The 18,325-nt window shown below is 31.9% G+C and overlaps 1 protein-coding gene across 1 annotated transcript; it reads left to right on the top strand.

The window, feature by feature from the left end:
• Positions 1 to 16,994: 16,994 nt before the first annotated feature.
• On the top strand, positions 16,995 to 18,095 carry LOC115228209 (general transcription factor II-I repeat domain-containing protein 2B-like). Its single transcript, XM_029798846.1, has one exon. The coding sequence runs from the start codon at positions 16,995 to 16,997 to the stop codon at positions 18,093 to 18,095; it is 1,101 nt and encodes a 366-aa protein (XP_029654706.1).
• The last annotated feature ends 230 nt before the right edge of the window (positions 18,096 to 18,325 follow it).

The raw sequence follows: 18,325 nt of genomic DNA, 5'->3' as shown, positions 1-18,325 counted from the left end.
TATGGCTCCATCTGTGAGTTATTGGTTAATTCATTCTTAGGGAGTTGATATTTATGGGAGACCACTTATGCTGACTGGCAATACGGGATACATTCACGACCCGATAGCGGCCAATGCTGCACTTCCTATGAATGCCCCGATTGTTCCTATGCCGGTGAGTGGGGTGATGCCACATGCTCTTCATGAGGGAGTTCCTGTTTCGATGCCTCCTCCGTTCGTTGTGGATGCTCAGAAAGTGCCCCCTCCTCCTCCAAAGAGAAAAGTGGAGAGTTTGGACATTCCTTTGCCTCCTTCTTAATTTGCTAGTGTATTGTTCTGATTCTTTAGTTTTTTAGTTATCGAAGGTTTTCGAGTTGTTAATTTTTGGTTATCTTGGTAAATTAGTTATTAATGTTTGCAGAGGCTGTTTTTAGTATTAGATAATATGTTAGATCCGGGAGTGGCACCTTGAATAGTAAAGTGATTGTTTAGTTTCTTTTAGGTTTTCTGAGTGTAGGGAGATTAACAGGTGGCATTCGGTCTAAAAGTTCTTTTGAAATTATTTTTTCTTTTTTTATTGAACAGAATTTTCTTATAGAATTTGATTATGGAGGTATTACCAATGCAAAAATAATTTCAGACTATCCAAAATTTCTTTTATATTCTCAAAACTGCATAAAAAAACTTTTATATGACTAGTTCCCTAGCGATAGATTTGGTTATTCATATTCCAAATTTTTACCCATTTTAAATTACATTATATTTAACTTCCTAACTCGATGACGTATTAGTCTACTTTCATGTAAAAAAGCTTTTAGAGATCTCGAAATTTGTCTTGATTTATTTTGGCAGTTGAATAATATAATACTCAAAAATATTTAAAGTTCTATTTAGATAACTTATTCTAACATTAAATTAAATTCTTCATTTTTGACTTCCCGGTTTAATTGCTTGAGAATAAGGCGATATTGTTCGATGCTATTTCTTGCTAATAAATACTGCTCTTGGTGGCGCTGAATCAGCCCATCTCTATCTTCAAGTTCCTTCTCGTAATTCTTAATTATTTTGGTTTTCATTTTGTTTTCAGCTTCAATTTTATTATTTGCCTCGATCATGTCTTCCAATTTTTCGTTTTTTTGGGATGCAGCTTTCTCATATTTTCTTTTCCATCTATTTTAATCTTAATATTCTAATAAACTTTTCGCTTATGATTTGTTGCTCGCTTAAAAGATTATTCATTTCTGCAAGCAATGATTCGCTATTTGCCACTTGTTGGTTGATCTGATTTCCGAATTCACTTTTGTTATCATTAATCTCTTCGACAAGGGAATTAACCAGTATTTTATCGAAGTAATCCTTACTTTTTCCTTAAGAGTTATACACTGCTTGTTTTTATTTTTCAGTTCATTTCTTAGTTTGTCTAAAATGCAGTTTTTTTGATTTGCTAATGTTGTTGAATTTTGTTTAAATTCTTTGTTTTCATCTTCGACAAATTTTAATCGCTTTTTAAGAGTTTCAATATCATTATTCAGATGTGCAATTTCTTCTTTTTTTCTAAAAATAAAAAATCAGTAATTAAAGTATTACTTGATTGACAATTGTTTCATCCGTTCTTTTAAAATATTATTTTCTTGTGCCAATTTTTGTTTCGATGAGTTTAGTTTATGAAGCATTTTATTTTGGCGGCTTTTTGTCTCACCAAGTTGTTCAATTTGATTAATCAGCTGCTTTTTCATCTGCGGTTTAGTAAACTTTGATCGTACTTTTTCATTTTCGGAGTTTAATCTACTAAAATATTCGGCATCGGTGATCAATTTATTCCTCTGGTCAGCGTTTTCCTAAAATTTAAAATATGAAAAAAACAACTTGATTTAGTCGAAAGTTATCATTCCTTATATTACTAGTATTTAATTCAAATTTTTTTCGTTCGGCGTCAATCTGAAATTTGTTACAATCTCATACCTGTTCCTGCGCGTTGATTCGCACTTGTTCGGTAATGTTTTTGATCTGATTTTGTAAAGTCTCCAATTCTTCATTCTTTTGAATCAAATCGTGTCGAATCTAATACTTTATTGCATTTTAATCTGACTTGGATTTTAATTTTTTCTAAACTGTTTAGTGAATCTTTCTGAATTTTATTTTCATTATATAAATTTTCCTTTGATTCTTCCAACGTTTTTCTTTTAATAATTAATACAAAATACATTTCTAGTTTTAACTGATTCAAATGTTGTTTTACAGAAGTTAAATCGTTTTCCAAAGTGGAAATATATTTTTCACAATTTTCAATTCTTTTTTCAAATTAAAAATTATATTTTACTTAGCTTGATCAGACTCTGATTTTTTGTTTAATTCTTCAATTTTCTGGTCATAAATCATTCTTAGTTCATATATATCTTCTACTTTTGAGCTCTATAAATAATTTATATAATTTGTCACTTTTTCTTTAACTTGAGATCTAATATTTTCAAGTGCAGAACAGTAGTCTTCAATTTGAATTGCTGATAATTGTTTTTCGCGTTGAGCCAAACTACATTTAATAAATTTGGTCAAAACCGCAATTCCTGTTGCATTGACATTGCTAATTCAGACTGCTCTTTAAAGACCCGTCGATACTCAGATTGTATCTAAAATATAATAACAAAACACACCTTTTCTAGCTGGTTATATACAGAAGGGACATCGCAAATATTTTTTATATTCTAAATACACAATAAGTTGAAAACATACCTCCAATTCATTCTCAAGTTGGTCTACACGTGTCATTGCTGCACCACACATTTCTTCAGCTAGTTGTTTTTCCTATAAAAATTAAAGAAACAATTTCTACTTTTTTAGCGATTTCAATTTGTTCTTTTTTATTATATTGGTACGCGTTTTTGTTATCGAAGTCTTCTTCTACCTGTTCACTAATTATTCTTTTGAGTTCTTCTCGTAAACTAAATTATATTAAAACAGACAAATACGAGTTGTTTTCATCGACCAAGGTCTTAACTTCATTTTGAAACAACCCAACATTAGGCTAGAATAATAATAATGTCAAACTTGTGTTCCAAACAATCTTTCGGTGATTGGTTTTATTCTAAAGATACAATTTATAATTATACTTTGAGTCGTCTTGACTTTGTAAATGAAACTATCATATTAAATATTGTAATTAAGAAACCGATTTTGTTGCATATCCAGAATCGGATTCAATCTGTCCCGTCAGTTTTGATACTAAGTTTATTAATGTGTCAAAAATACTATTATCTCTAAACTTTTCCAAATTTTCTATTAGATGTGACATTTATTAACCATGGAAACAAATATTATTATAGAACATCCTAATATTAAATATGAGTTAAAAAATACAATTAAACAGACAATGTCAGGAAGACTGACCTCATCTTGAAAAATATAATTTATCCAGAATAATGTTAATTCCAACCTTGACTAAATTACGGCTTTCTGAAATTCACAGTGAGATCTTTGAGCATTTTTGATTCATAAAAGGCAGATAGAAAAGAGAACAAATTGATTACCAGAAAACTGCTCACGATTACTACTAAAGCCGATTTTGTTTATTTTACTAATTTAAGAAATTCCAACTTTTGGAGTATTTTTAGAAAAATAGCCAAAGTAAAAAGAACTATTTTTTAAATAATTATTAAAATTTTATTAGTAAATCCAAAACAAATGTTATTAATATTTAATTTTTAATGGGACTAAATAGTTAACCTATCTTTTATTTTCCGAAGCTAAAACAATAATAAATAAAAAATACATATTTCCACAGAGTCTTCTTCGATGTACACCGATTCAGGCTCTATACAAATATATAATTCAAATAAAACTCAAGTAATTTCTTTTTTCTAGCGGCGCTTCGGGATCTTATATATACATCCCCAAAATACCTCTAATTCCATTTCGTGGAGTACCTTCCTCGTCACTTACTACGGGTTCTAAAATTAGAATATTAAAATACTTAGAGAGTCCAAGACGTTTGGATATAAAGAAGTTTGTACTGTTTTGAAAGTCTACAAAAATATTAAATTATAGCCACTTGTATAGAAATCATGAGAATTATGAAAATCATGTTAGTTCTCTTATTTTTAATTGTTATTTTATATATTCATAGGATTACAGATGTTTAGAATTATACTTGAACATCAATGATATTAAAATTTTCTCTTTTATCTGTATTTTAATCATTAATATTAAATAGTAGTTAATATTTATTCAATAATTACAAATAGTAACAGCTGGTCAACAAGGGTGAATAAATAATTTGGGTATCCAATATTTCTTCTTGTTGGGATTTTTTCATCTTGATGAATTCTAACTATATTATTTTAATCGACAATTCCCAATTAATGTTTACCAAATATAATGTCGAATATAGTTTTATTAAATTCGAAAAACTTTTGATTTCTGAATTTCTTCAACAAAAAGTATGAATACTTAACTATTAACAAAATAGCTTATTTCCAACTCTAAAGACCATGTGACAATAATTTCTCAAATATCGACAATTAAAGAAGGTTTTTGTTCAAATAAGGACGTTGTTGTTCCGCTTGGGCCTATAACATGTCAATTGATAAAAAATTTTATGGAATATGAATTTTCAGAAAATTCTGAAAATATAGATTGTTATATTAAATCTGAAAATTATTTTAGTCGTACAACTTGTTGAAAATGCATTCAAATATATTAAATCATTTTATTCAAATAAAAATAACAAATCCTCCAAAAATAATAAAATTATGGCTTTTGGTGCTTTTGGGAACCAAATTTGGGTTGATGAACTTTTAAAAATTGAAAATGATTTCGAAATCGACTTTATGTAAGTACTTGTAGTGATTATATAGAACTCCATTTTTTCCCCAGTCGCAAAATGAAGTAAACAGATTTAACAAATCAAAAATTATTAGTTTCAAGTAAATTTTTCAAGTTATTGAAGTGAATTTGCGTTAAAATTGAAAATAGTTAATTTTGACGACCTTTCCTCTCGTAAACCAAGTCCCTGGCGCTGTTCATTGGAGATAGGAACACGTCTAAGAATTCCTATTGTCAGCTATATTAAGGTAGCTTGCATTGATTTTAAAATAATAGACAAAAAAGACACCCAGTGTCAACTTGACTTCTCGAATCGATCTTGGTGGAGGGATTTGGTCCCCTTTGAAGCGCAAGACCACATATTTCCAAAAGGAAGGTAGGGAAGTAGTCGAGGACGTTTGTAATGGTTGACGTGTATACATATTGGCAGCTTATTACTACGGAGAATCAGTTATTGGTTTTACGGAAGCGGATGAAGAGAATGCGAGAATTCGGACGGAAAAGTGTTTTCAGTTGCTGGGATTTACTCGAACTGAAAATGTTTGTTTAAACATTTATTTGTGAGATTCATCGTGCATATTGGACTGGGGATTCTGTTTCGATTGTAATGGGGGAATTTGGGGCTGCTATTCCTACCCTAGTGAAAGCTTGTGTTGATAAGGATGTGGTGGGTATTGTCCGTCGGGTTTTTGCTCGTAACTATCCTCCAAGAATTGGGTTTCTGATTCCGTCAATGTCAACAGTATTCTACTTATTTTATTGTCGAGTATTTCTATTGGTCGGAATTGGCATTCACGGAAGATGTTAAGCCGATAGCTTTTAATTCTCTGCCAATGTGTGATTTGGGTATATTGTTTAGTGCTAGTATAGACGGTGGAGATAAGGCTGATGCTGTTGATAAGTTGATTGGAGCTTTTGATTTAGATCAAAGGTTTTACTTTAAAAATTATTTTAGGAAATGTTCAAGTTTTGTGAATTTACGTGAGAATTGTCATATTCAACGTGTTATGAGAGTTCAAGTTTTTGGATTAGTTTTTTTAGAGTGCACAAAATAAGTTATTTCCGGATAGACACTGTTTTGAAGGAAATGAAGAGGATCCTTGTTTTTTGGATCAAGATAATTGGTGTGACTTTATTAAAGTTTCTTTTCCTAATTTGGAATGGACGGAATAATTTTGGATTTTGTTTTTAAAAAATGTATTTTTTTATTTACCAAATCATAATTAAATATGGGACAAATATTAATGCAAATATTGAAATTTCGAGAAAGCTTATTTATAAGAAGTTGTAATTATCAACCAGTTTAATTCTTTAATCTAAAGTTAGATTTTATCATTAGAAAGATATAACCGGTCCATTTTAATATGAAATCTCAAATTTAATTAATCCTAAGCTTAAACATTTTTAGTCTTACAGAATTAATGAATATTACATCAAAAATACATAATCTATAAACTTACTTGTGTAGTAAAAATAAAACTGAATGCCAGTGTTATAAACAGTTTTGCTGAATACACAGTTTTCCCCTAAGCTAATAATTGATTTAGATTTTTTAGAGTATTTTGACTCAAGGATTTCTACATCTCTATGAATTTACTGTTTAGTTACTACGGCAAAAACAATAAATTAAAGAATAATTGATTAGGAAAAATGTAAATAAAGAGTTTTACACATATAAAAAACCGATTTCTTAATTTAATTTTTAACAATTTTTATAAAATAAGTAATTCTCCTTCTATTTATACAAACGAGTATATAAGCAATGCAGTTTTCTTTGGTATAAGCAATCCAGTTATCATCTAAAATGTAACAGGAAGAGTATTTTCCCGTGGAAAGGAAACAAACATATGAAAAATCTGAATCAATTCGTTTTGATGTATAAAAACGATGTATTTCATTGTACAGAAAATTTATTTTATTTTTCATGTATTTTTTTCAATTTAATAAATTTTTGTAATTTTATTTCCCTATTTTTATAAGTTGAATTTGGGGAGTTCTTTGCAGATTTTCCGGCAAAACTCCTAAGACACAGCCAATAGCGATATACAGCTTTTCTCATCTTTTTTAAAATCGAAAATTTCTTCAGAAATTTTTAATGTCGTCAGAAATCAATTTAGTTATATCCAGGACGTTAATGTTTGATACAAAAGTTCTTTTTAAAGAGTTGGTTTTTGTACAAGCAAATGTTGCTCATGAGTGTGTGTCGACCAACACGTCTTCTTTGAATAAATTTACTAATTTCATCTGCATCAAATAACCATCAGTATAGTCAATCATTCCAGTCAGCACTGTGTCCTCATTTTTTATTGAACAAACAAATTGTTAAATACGTCCAAGTTAAAGCCAGATTTATCAAAGAAAACAATTTTCTAATTCTTTCTAAGCATCATATCAGATGCATATACCGCCCTTTTTTTCATGATCTCCTTTAAAGGATATTGAGGCTCTTTTTACAATCTCTTTTTAGGCCAGTTTCTCTTGTTGAAACACTCATCTTTGTTTTTGAGATAATAATAGGTCTTAGAGAAGGTTTTATGCTTCAAGTCTTTTTCTTTTATTTGATATTTGATTGATATTTTCGATTCAAATTTATATTTTCAGCGTGAGGTTTGAGTAATGTTAAAACTAAATTTAGTAAAAGAACTGGTTGATAAAGAATTTTAAAAAATAAACCATAAAAATATTAAAAAAATCCATTTTATAGCTAAACTCGTCCATTCTGTTTAGGAATTGTCCATTTAACCCTGATATAGTTTTTTTCCTTAAAAAATAACCTTTTATAATTTTTTATGTGTATTTGGTGTTGTAATAAGGTCCTTTGCACATATATGTCAATAATCTCAGCTTGTAAAATATCTATTACTACAATATATAAACATGGGATATCCACCTTGAACACAATACTATCTGGAAATTTATGGTCCTCAGGTTGATGATTATTTTTAAGATTGATTTCAGCACATCATGTTTTTTAGTTCGTTTATTTTTAATTAACTTTTGAATTTTAATTTTAAAACGATATTTATTAAGTCGCTTGTGAGAAAACTGAATTGATATCTTAGAACTATCATATCTTCCTTCCTAATTTATTTCCTTTTATTAAAGTTTAGTTGGTCAGTAAAAAGCCAAAAATAAAAAAATTAAATCTATTTGAAAATAAAGTCAACTCCAAAACATGGAAGCAATTCGATTGACAATGGAAGAAAAAGACAAGACTTGATTAGGATTCCACAAATTGGATTTATTGAGGAAGGACTGCCAGCCTCCTCTGGACTGAATGAGTGAAGTGTATTCAACATGGCCGTCAATGTGCTCAGAGAAGGCAGTGACGATCCTCTCCACGGAGTCAGGCCAGAGATATGAGATGGACCGACAGAACAACATGAACATCATCAAACGGCCACACACGCCAGAATTGGAACCATTCTCCACATTTGCAAGGATCATTTCGATTTTTGATTTGATGGGAATGTCGATGGAGGACACTCCTCGATTGACAATTGTTAGATAGTCCTGTCGCTCGGATATGAGCTCGTCCAATCGATTTATCAGGGGTTGGAGGTGAATTCGGAGTGGATTTGCTTCACAGTTCTCACTTGATTGAGCAATTGTTTGGAATAATTCGAAAGTGGATATAACAACCATTCACAACAACACAAAAACAATTCTAATCGATATTATGTACTATTAATTTTGAAAATTAATATAATTATTATTATTAAAAATAAATTAATTAAAATATATTATTTACAATATAAAATTTAATTTTACAATAATTATAAATCTATAGAATTTTTGATCAATATTAGATTTCTGTCAAACAATATTAGAATCACGTCAATCAATAATATATTTTTTATTCAAAAATTTCCCCCCATTTATAATTTTTTTAGATGAACATGTATTTAATTAGTAGCAGAGGATAAGATGGAATGGCATTTCCCACCCAAGATGGCTATTGATATGCGTTGGAAAAGCCATGTCCGTTCCCGATATACTTTTAATTTAAGTTGGTCAATTAATTCTGAATTTTCTACTTATAAACACACAAATTAGAAATCAAATCTAATGAAAAAAGTCAATAATGGATATAAGTCTGAATAAATATTTTCTAAAGATTATTACATTTATAACTATTTCTTTATCTAAAATTACTTATGACCAAGAAGACGTTACCTCTCACGTTATCAGTTGCTCAATTTTTCCCAGAGTTTAAACGATTTATTACTCATGGCTCTGGACAATTTTACGGGAATTAGAAAAAAATGATATCTGACAAATTGAAATATTTTGAGATTTTATATTTTTAGCCTTCTTAGTAGCTGAACCTAAACTGATTGCAGAGTCAATTATGTTCGTCTTCGAAAAGGTTTTCGTGTACGTATAGTCCTAAGCAAAGCATTTCTCAATACTGTTACTCCGTCTGAGCTTTTACAGTCTCCACAGTCAAGAGTCTTAAATCCTAGGGGTCGCACTTGAGAATCACTGGTCAACACCAACAGGTTTTAGTTCTGTCGGGAATCGAGCAGTTTGTAATGAAGCCAAAATGGTCGATTTTACTACCACATCAGCATTGGCCACTCGAAGAAACATTTTGTGTTAATTTTTAGAACACTTTATTTTCCAAATCGAGGTTTGATTGTAATTGGAAGATGTTGTGTTTTTTTGATCAAAAAACTGAAATCTGTTTTACAAATTCTCATCCTAAAAATCAGAAATATTATTTCGGTTTTAGTTTAATTTTCAATAGAGACCAAAATAAATAAATATTTTTATTGAATGACTAAAAGTTAGCATTAGAAAAGATATAAAGTTTAAATTCTAAACTTGTTTATGGAGATTTTAAATCATCAGAAAGAAGGCTTTTACTATGTCTTAAAATTGTTTATATAAATTCAGCTTTTTTTAAAATTATATTTTATCCATTCCCATTAAGTAGTGCTTGGATTACTTCTCAAAATCTTTCTCGCACTACTCAATCATTTTATTCTCCTCCTGTTTAATTTTATTTAATCACAAATCAAATAGCTGAACTATCTTCATTAAAAACATAGTTATTCCTTTTTAGTGTACGGCCGATAAACAACACCCCTAACCTGATTATACCGCTCTATAATAACTAGCTTTTCAAATACATCACGTTCACAAATTTTTTGAGATATAGATATCTTTATGCATCATTACAATAATCAAAAAATATCTGGGATTATTTTATTGTAGAGAAAAGTAAAATTAGTGAATTTTTGAATGTTAGTTTATTTGATGACTTTAAAAGGACGAATAGGATGAAATTCTAAAATCATAAAAATGTTTTACTAGTAGTGTTATTGGAATCATGTTTGGTATAAGCTGGGTTTAATTAAAACATTATTTCCTTACTTTTAGCAAAAAAGTTATCATTTAGTTCAAGACCTTTGATACTCGATTGTAGTCTTTTTATTAATTCACTCTCGGTTTTATTTTTTAATAATTCACAGATACGAACATCTAAACTAAACTAAAATGAAATATACAATCTATTTTTACGTCTGTGTTTATGTTTTCTTTAAAATTCAGATTAAAACTAATTTACCTTCTAGAATTTGTTTGCAAATTTCAATTTCTCTGAAATTATTAATTTTATTATATCTATTATTTTCAGTTGTTGTATTTCCATCATCTGTAAAAATGAAAACAATGTGAAATACTTTTATCTACTTCTGGAGGAATATTCATACTATAATTAAATTAAATATTATTTACATTTTCGTTACATTGCTCTTTGTTATAAATGTCACTGTGAGCAAAATGGTCAGGAAAATCATTTTCTTTAAAGGAATCGTTATTTGTTTTATACTCTTATATTTGTACTTTAATTTTGTACTATATTTCTAATTGCTAGTTAAAATAAATCAATAAATATTTCTATTCTATTTTAAATGCAAACTTTTGTTCAAAATACAAATATTTATGTACTAAATTGGTGAAATAATTGATAACCGATTTTTAGTTTGACAAACCCCTTACAACGAGAAAAATTCACTCACTTCACCCGATATTACTATTTGCTCACCACGACTGGCACCTCTTGTTCATTGGTCCGTTAATTTTGACTTGGGGAGCAATCACAACCCTATTCTTATCAAAATCAATTGCACCCCGGCGACCCGGTCAAAGCATGCAATATTTCACGATTACGCTAATGCCGACTGGACAGGATATAAAAAATATGTTGATTCATCCCTATGGACCTTTATCCTCAAAATTTCAACTCCCTCGACACGGCAGTCAACTGCTTTAACAAAGTTATTCTAAAGGGGAGAGATCTATTTGTAAAGAAAGGAGTCCTGAAACTCACGAAAAGAAAATACGACGCTAAAACAGTCAAACTAATAAAAGAAAGAAATCGCCTCAAACACAGTACACATCTGACGAAACTTACAACGAGAAGGATTCGGGTATTGAACATGGAGATCGCAGAAAGTGCGAGACGAGTGCAAAAAAGAAAATTGGACACGATTTCCCGAGGGATGAACAAAAAGTGCTCACTCTCGAAAATGTGGAAGATGCTGCGTAACATTAAAAACGCCGACAGTACAAACGAGGATGACAACAATCACCAACTAGACCTAAACACTTTTATGAAACATTGCGTGAAGATAAGTCACAAGGCTTATAAAAAATCGGAATCCTCTTCAATTATTAAGGGCAAACCGAAAAGGGAGCCTCCATCATCGTACTTCCTACCTCGAGATGTCGCTTTAGAAATTTCCCGACTAAAGAATACACGCTCCTGCGGACCAGACGGAATCCCAGCGATCATGCTCAAAAAATTGGGCGATGCAGCTATCTCTGCACTTACGAGTATTTACAACTACTCGTGCAACTTCAATTTCATTCCAACATTATGGAAACTGTCGTGCATTCACCCAATCCTGAAGCCTGGAAAACCGAAGGAGCAACCTGGATCATACAGGCCACTGTCCCTTTTATGCGTCCAGGCACGAATTCTAGAGAGAATGGTGATGACTTTGATTCGCCCCCTCCTCCCAGAAGTCAGTTTCCAACATGGATTCAAAGAGGGGCGTTCAACTGTCACACACCTAAATGCTTTAATGAAGTTTATATCAGACGGTCTAAACAAGAAACCTAAACAGGAAAATCCATTGTCTGCTCGATCGACATAAAGAAGGCTTTCGATTCGGTGCCAAGGAAAATACTCACACAAAAGATCTATTCCTCAAATATTGATACGAATCTAAAACTATGGCTTAAGAATTTCCTGAGCGGCCGTCGGGGAAGGGCTTGCTGTGGAAACAGATCTTCCATATCGAGACTATTACCAAATGGGGTCCCTCAGGGTTCTCCACTATCTCCACTTTTATTCAATCTCATGATGAACGACATACCACAGCCAGAAGGGGACAACGATCTGTTATTACTATATGCAGACGATATTATCGTCGCATCAAGGGATGTGAGCATAATAAAAGCAACGGATAGAATACAGGATAACCTCAACAATCTGAGTTCATGGCTATATAAAAACAAACTGGAGGCAAGTCCAAAAAAATCTATTTTGACTCTGTTTACGAAAAACAGAAGGCTTGGGAAAGTCTCAATTGAAGCGAAGTTAGACGAAGAAATTATACCGCAGAGCAAAACCCAGAAGATTCTTGGTGTTACATTCGACACCTTTCTAACCTTTTCAACCCACGTCGAAAATGTAGTTATGGCGGGTGCAAGAAAGGTTAACTTTCTGAATGCCTTCCTGAAGAACGCAGGAGAATGCAAAGGCCTATATGGCCTAAACAACATATATAATCAATACTTGGAACCTACGATCGGCTATGCGTGCGGAATCTGGGGAACAAACTTAAGTGCAAATAATCAATCAAAAATCGACAAAATTCGGTTGAAAGCGGCAAACCTGCTAAATACTTTCTCCGATAAAGAGATTATCCCAAAAGCCTGGAACAACAGAGAGGTTCGTCCTGAAAATCCCCGTCCGTACCGAAAATGCGTCGGGACAACGGCGGAACATCGGGAGAGGCTGCGCGAACTGCTGAGGGAGGCTGGGATCACCTGAATTCTTCTTTCTTTTGGCTATGACGGTGGTTTTCTGGTTCAATAAATAAATAAATCCTATAAAAAAAAGCATGGAAATGACTTGATTGTCCGTGAGTTGACATCAAATGGCTTTTTGTTCTTTGATCCACGTTTTTTGAAGCTCACAATAAACTGGATCTGCAGTTAAGTGTATATTCTCGGAATATTACAAGAAAGTCGAGAAACCAGAAAGTATTTGCCAACTTATACCTGCCAGCGTGATTTCGTAAAAAAGATGGTGCTACAAAATACTATTAAAAATATTACAAACATCCAGTTTAAAATATGAAAGAAATGTCAACATAAACCCGTAGGTTTACCGGAGATTTGACACGGGCACAGTGCATACACCACTGCATACCCCTTTCCTGCGCTATTGAGACTTTCTCCACGAGAGACCGGCGTTAAATTTACATTTTTGGTAAATATACGATGTCACCGGTTTTATAGCCCACCGGGTTGGATAACCCACCATCGAAAAAACACCAAAAAAACATAAATATAATCTAAAAATCATCAGAAAATATAATTAACTTTAATTTTCTTCTTTTTTATTATTTTTTATATTTCTGCCTGTTGCATAAATCACACATCATTCATTTGTGCTTTACATTTTTAAAATAAATAAAATTTTATTTATATTTAATGGGAGTCAATAAAAAATAAGAATTAATTCATTTAAAAAAAATCAAATTTTTAATCAAATTTTTTTTAATCTACTTAAATGCACGTTTGATAGTGTTTCTTTATTATCTTTATTAATAGTACACGTAGTTTCAAATTTTTCTGAAACTGTGTACTTATTTATATCCAGTTCGTCATATAATGGGTATCTTTTATCGTCATTTTTAAAATAATTCGAATTTGACTCATCACTTAGTTCTGGATTTGTTCCGTCGAACATTAACAATGCATTTATTTGATCTTCTGTTCTCCTTGAACTCTTTCCCATTGTCTGTTTGCAAGATAAACGGGGGTCGGATTGAGAAGAAAATCTTTTTTAACTTTCTTGTTTTTTATCAAAATATTTATTTCTTAAAAGAAAACAAAGAGAAAAGAGAGTTAACAAGAGGACTTCCCCGTCTCGTAGATGGAGAAACAGTTTCCACGTACAATGGCAAGGGAAATCCTCTGAAAGAGCCATCCACACTCACGCGTGTCGTTTCTCTTGCGAGAAATCAGACGACCCAGCTTTTTGAGGAAAATGAGTGACCTGTCACCGATTACGCCTGAGGTCTCCACGGCGATCGGGGTAAACAGATAGCGTTCCGACAGATTGGTGTATTTTGAAATTTTTAATTCTTCTGCTCTGCTCTACTTTCTTGTTATTTCTTCAGCTGATTTCGTTTTTGCAAGTTTTACCACTGCAAATTTGGAAAAGGAGTCGATTACAACAACCAACTAAGACTTATTCAAAAAAGACCCATCCACAATTGCTGTTAAGGTTTGAATATCTCCTTAGATCCACTAAATCTACAATCAATAATTTTTAACTTTAGCTCACTTCTTCTAGAGCAGCCTGGCCAACCCCCAAATCGCATCGCGGGCCACTTTGTCCAAATGAATCCTTCGCGGGCCGCATATACATGTACATACTAAGGATAGATATCAAAACAACACAGATAAGATTTTATTTAGTAAAATAGCATTCAGTCCAATTATACGTATCAATGAGAAATCTGTTTTTCTTTATCTTCACTTAATTTTTTCAAATCAACTTCACAATTACTAGTTGCACATCTTAATTGGTTTTCTAAGTTTTTATCTGTTAAAGAAGATCTATATCTACTTTTACTAAACTTTAATTTCGAAAAGAATGATTCACATACGTAAGTAGATCCAAAGGAGCTTACAACTCTTTGTGCAAAAATTCTTAAGTTGGGATATTTTTCTGCAGTCACATTGTTATAAAAGTCAATTTTGGATATAGTAGGATAAACAAGTCTTAGTTCACTGTTGCACTGTAGGTCAATTATTTCCGTCTGCAAAGTATTTGAAACAATAGAAACGTCAACATGAAATGGAGAAGAAAATGTTTCAAACATTTTCTCATATTTTTTTTTTTTGTCCGAGAATCGACTGTCAAATGCTGCAGCAAGATTTTTTATTTCATCAGCGTACTTGAAGAAATTTTACAATGGCTGATTTTAAATTGATTTAGCGTTGGAAAATGTTGATCATTTCCATTTCTTGTTTGACATTCAAACAATGACAATTTCATTCGAAATGCTTTGACTTGATGGCATGCATTAGTAATCAAATTATCCTGTCCTTGTAACTCCTTGTTTAATTGATTAATTTTTTCGGTTATATCTACCAAAAAGCACAGATCTAGCATCCATTCTTCATCATTTAATTCAGTTAATGTCATTTTCTTATGCATCATAAAACTTTTGATTTCTTCTCTCAAGTCGAAAAAACGTTTTAAACATTTTCCGCGACTCAGCCATCTGACATTGGAAAAATACACAAGATCACCATAGTGAGAATATAACTCGTTCAATAATTCTTTAAACTGGCGATGTTGAAGTGCATGAGAACGAATGAAGTTTATAGTTCTTACAACCACACTCATACATGGTTCATAGACAACACTTGCGCGCACAAATTGTGTTGATGTATCAAGCAGTGTATTACAAATAAATCATTTTTTATGCTTCTTGACTCCATCTCATCCATTATTAGCTTTACAACTCCTTTATTTCTTCCAATCATAGCCGGCGCCCCATCTGTTGTCAATCCAGCAAGGGTCTCTAAATTCGCTCCATTGTCGGATAAACATTTCATAACAGCTTGGAAAATATCTTCGCCCTTTGTAGTATCTTTCAAACTGACAAGGTTAAGCATTCTTGTTTCACTTGAAAAGATTCGGTAACTCCACGAATATATACTACAAGTTGAGACGTGTCTGATATATCCGTGCATTCGTCAAAGGCCAAAGAATAACTTTTGAAATATTTTATTTGATCACGCAAAGTCACCACAATTTCATTTGAAATGTCATTAACCCTGCGACATATGGTTTGACGTGACAAGCTAATGTTGAAAACTTTTTAGTTTTATCTGGCAAAATGTCTTTCACGACAGCATCCAAACACTCTTTTACGAATTCTCCATCCGAAAATGATTTCATTCTCTTTGAAATTATCATTGCAACAGAGTAGCTTGCTTTAACAGTATCAGAAGAAGAGTGTATCGATGAATTTAATAGTCTTTGCTGATTTCTCAATTCAGATTTAAGCGAATCCAGTTTCCTTGTTTTCAATCCTTACTAAATTTCGCGTATTCGGAATGCTTTGTTTCATAATGTCTTCTTACATTGTACTCTTTCACCACCGATACTTTCTCCTTGCAAATTAAACATGTTGGCTTGGAATTATGCATTATAAAAAAGTAATCTTCTTCCCAATGATTGCTGAATTGCCTGTTTTCTTCAAAAATTTTCCTTTTCTTCATATTGATAACAGCTACAAAAATAGATAAACTTTAAAATTTATTAAACTTATAAAATTTATCTTTATTTATTAAACTTAAGAAAAATTTATCTTGAATGTATTTATAGGTTAACTACATACAAAATTTCTCTCGCGGGCCGCACCAAACTCCATCGCGGGCCGCATGCGGCCCGCGGGCCTTGGGTTGGCCAGCCCTGAATTAGAATATGGTTCTTTTGAAATTAACGACAAACCAACTTAATGAAATAAAAATTTTGATGACACCACTACTATATACGATAAAGAGAAAAGGAGAAGGCTCAGGACGCTTAAAAATCGTTTTTGCTTCAAAGTTCCTGAAAAAACGTATATAAAAGTCAAAAATAAAAAACTGCGTTTTTTACTCTAGAACAGGGCTGGCCAACCCAGGCCCGCGGGCCGCATGCGGCCCGCGATGGAGTTTGGTGCGGCCCGCGAGAGAAATTTTGTATGTAGTTAACCTATAAATACATTCAAGATAAATTTTTCTTAAGTTTAATAAAAAAGATAAATTTTATAAGTTTAATAAATTTTAAAGTTTATCTATTTTTGTAGCTGTTATCAATATGAAGAAAGGAAAATTTTTGAAGAAAACAGGCAATTCAGCAATCATGGGAAGAAGATTACTTTTTTATAATGCATAATTCCAAGCCAACATGTTTAATTTGCAAGGAGAAAGTATCGGTGGTGAAAGAGTACAATGTAAGAAGACATTATGAAACAAAGCATTCCGAATACGCGAAATTTAGTAAGGAATTGAAAACAAGGAAACTGGATTCGCTTAAATCTGAATTGAGAAATCAGCAAAGACTATTAAATTCATCGATACACTCTTCTTCTGATACTGTTAAAGCAAGCTACTCTGTTGCAATGATAATTTCAAAGAGAATGAAATCATTTTCGGATGGAGAATTCGTAAAAGAGTGTTTGGATGCTGTCGTGAAAGACATTTTGCCAGATAAAACTAAAAAGTTTTCAAACATTAGCTTGTCACGTCAAACCATATGTCGCAGGGTTAATGACATTTCAAATGAAATTGTGGTGACTTTGCGTGATCAAATAAAATATTTCAAAAGTTATTCTTTGGCCTTTGACGAATGCACGGATATATCAGACACGTCTCAACTTGTAGTATATATTCGTGGAGTTACCGAATCTTTTCAAGTGAAACAAGAAATGCTTAACCTTGTCAGTTTGAAAGATACTACAAAGGGCGAAGATATTTTCCAAGCTGTTATGAAATGTTTATCCGACAATGGAGCGAATTTAGAGACCCTTGCTGGATTGACAACAGATGGGGCGCCGGCTATGATTGGAAGAAATAAAGGAGTTGTAAAGCTAATAATGGATGAGATGGAGTCAAGAAGCATAAAAAATGATTTATTTGTAATACACTGCTTGATACATCAACACAATTTGTGCGCGCAAGTGTTGTCTATGAACCATGTTATGAGTGTGGTTGTAAGAACTATAAACTTCATTCGTTCTCATGCACTTCAACATCGCCAGTTTAAAGAATTATTGAACGAGTTATATTCTCACTATGGTGATCTTGTGTATTTTTCCAATGTCAGATGGCTGAGTCGCGGAAAATGTTTAAAACGTTTTTTCGACTTGAGAGAAGAAATCAAAAGTTTTATGATGCATAAGAAAATGACATTAACTGAATTAAATGATGAAGAATGGATGCTAGATCTGTGCTTTTTGGTAGATATAACCGAAAAAATTAATCAATAAACAAGGAGTTACAAGGACAGGATAATTTGATTACTAATGCATGCCATCAAGTCAAAGCATTTCGAATGAAATTGTCATTGTTTGAATGTCAAACAAGAAATGGAAATGATCAACATTTTCCAACGCTAAATCAATTTAAAATCAGCCATTGTAAATTTCTTCAAGTACGCTGATGAAATAAAAAATCTTGCTGCAGCATTTGACAGTCGATTCTCGGAACAAAAAAAATA

This window comes from Octopus sinensis, unplaced genomic scaffold (genome assembly GCF_006345805.1).
Source record: "Octopus sinensis unplaced genomic scaffold, ASM634580v1 Contig10057, whole genome shotgun sequence".
NCBI classification, from domain to species: domain Eukaryota; kingdom Metazoa; phylum Mollusca; class Cephalopoda; order Octopoda; family Octopodidae; genus Octopus; species Octopus sinensis.
The sequence above is the reverse complement of the archived record's forward strand: the minus strand, read 5'-3'. Positions and strand labels throughout refer to the sequence as shown.

Bases quoted from the DNA above. Each gene is read 5' to 3' on its own strand.
- LOC115228209 (XM_029798846.1), top strand. From the start codon at position 16,995: ATGCATAATTCCAAGCCAACATGTTTAATTTGCAAGGAGAAAGTATCG.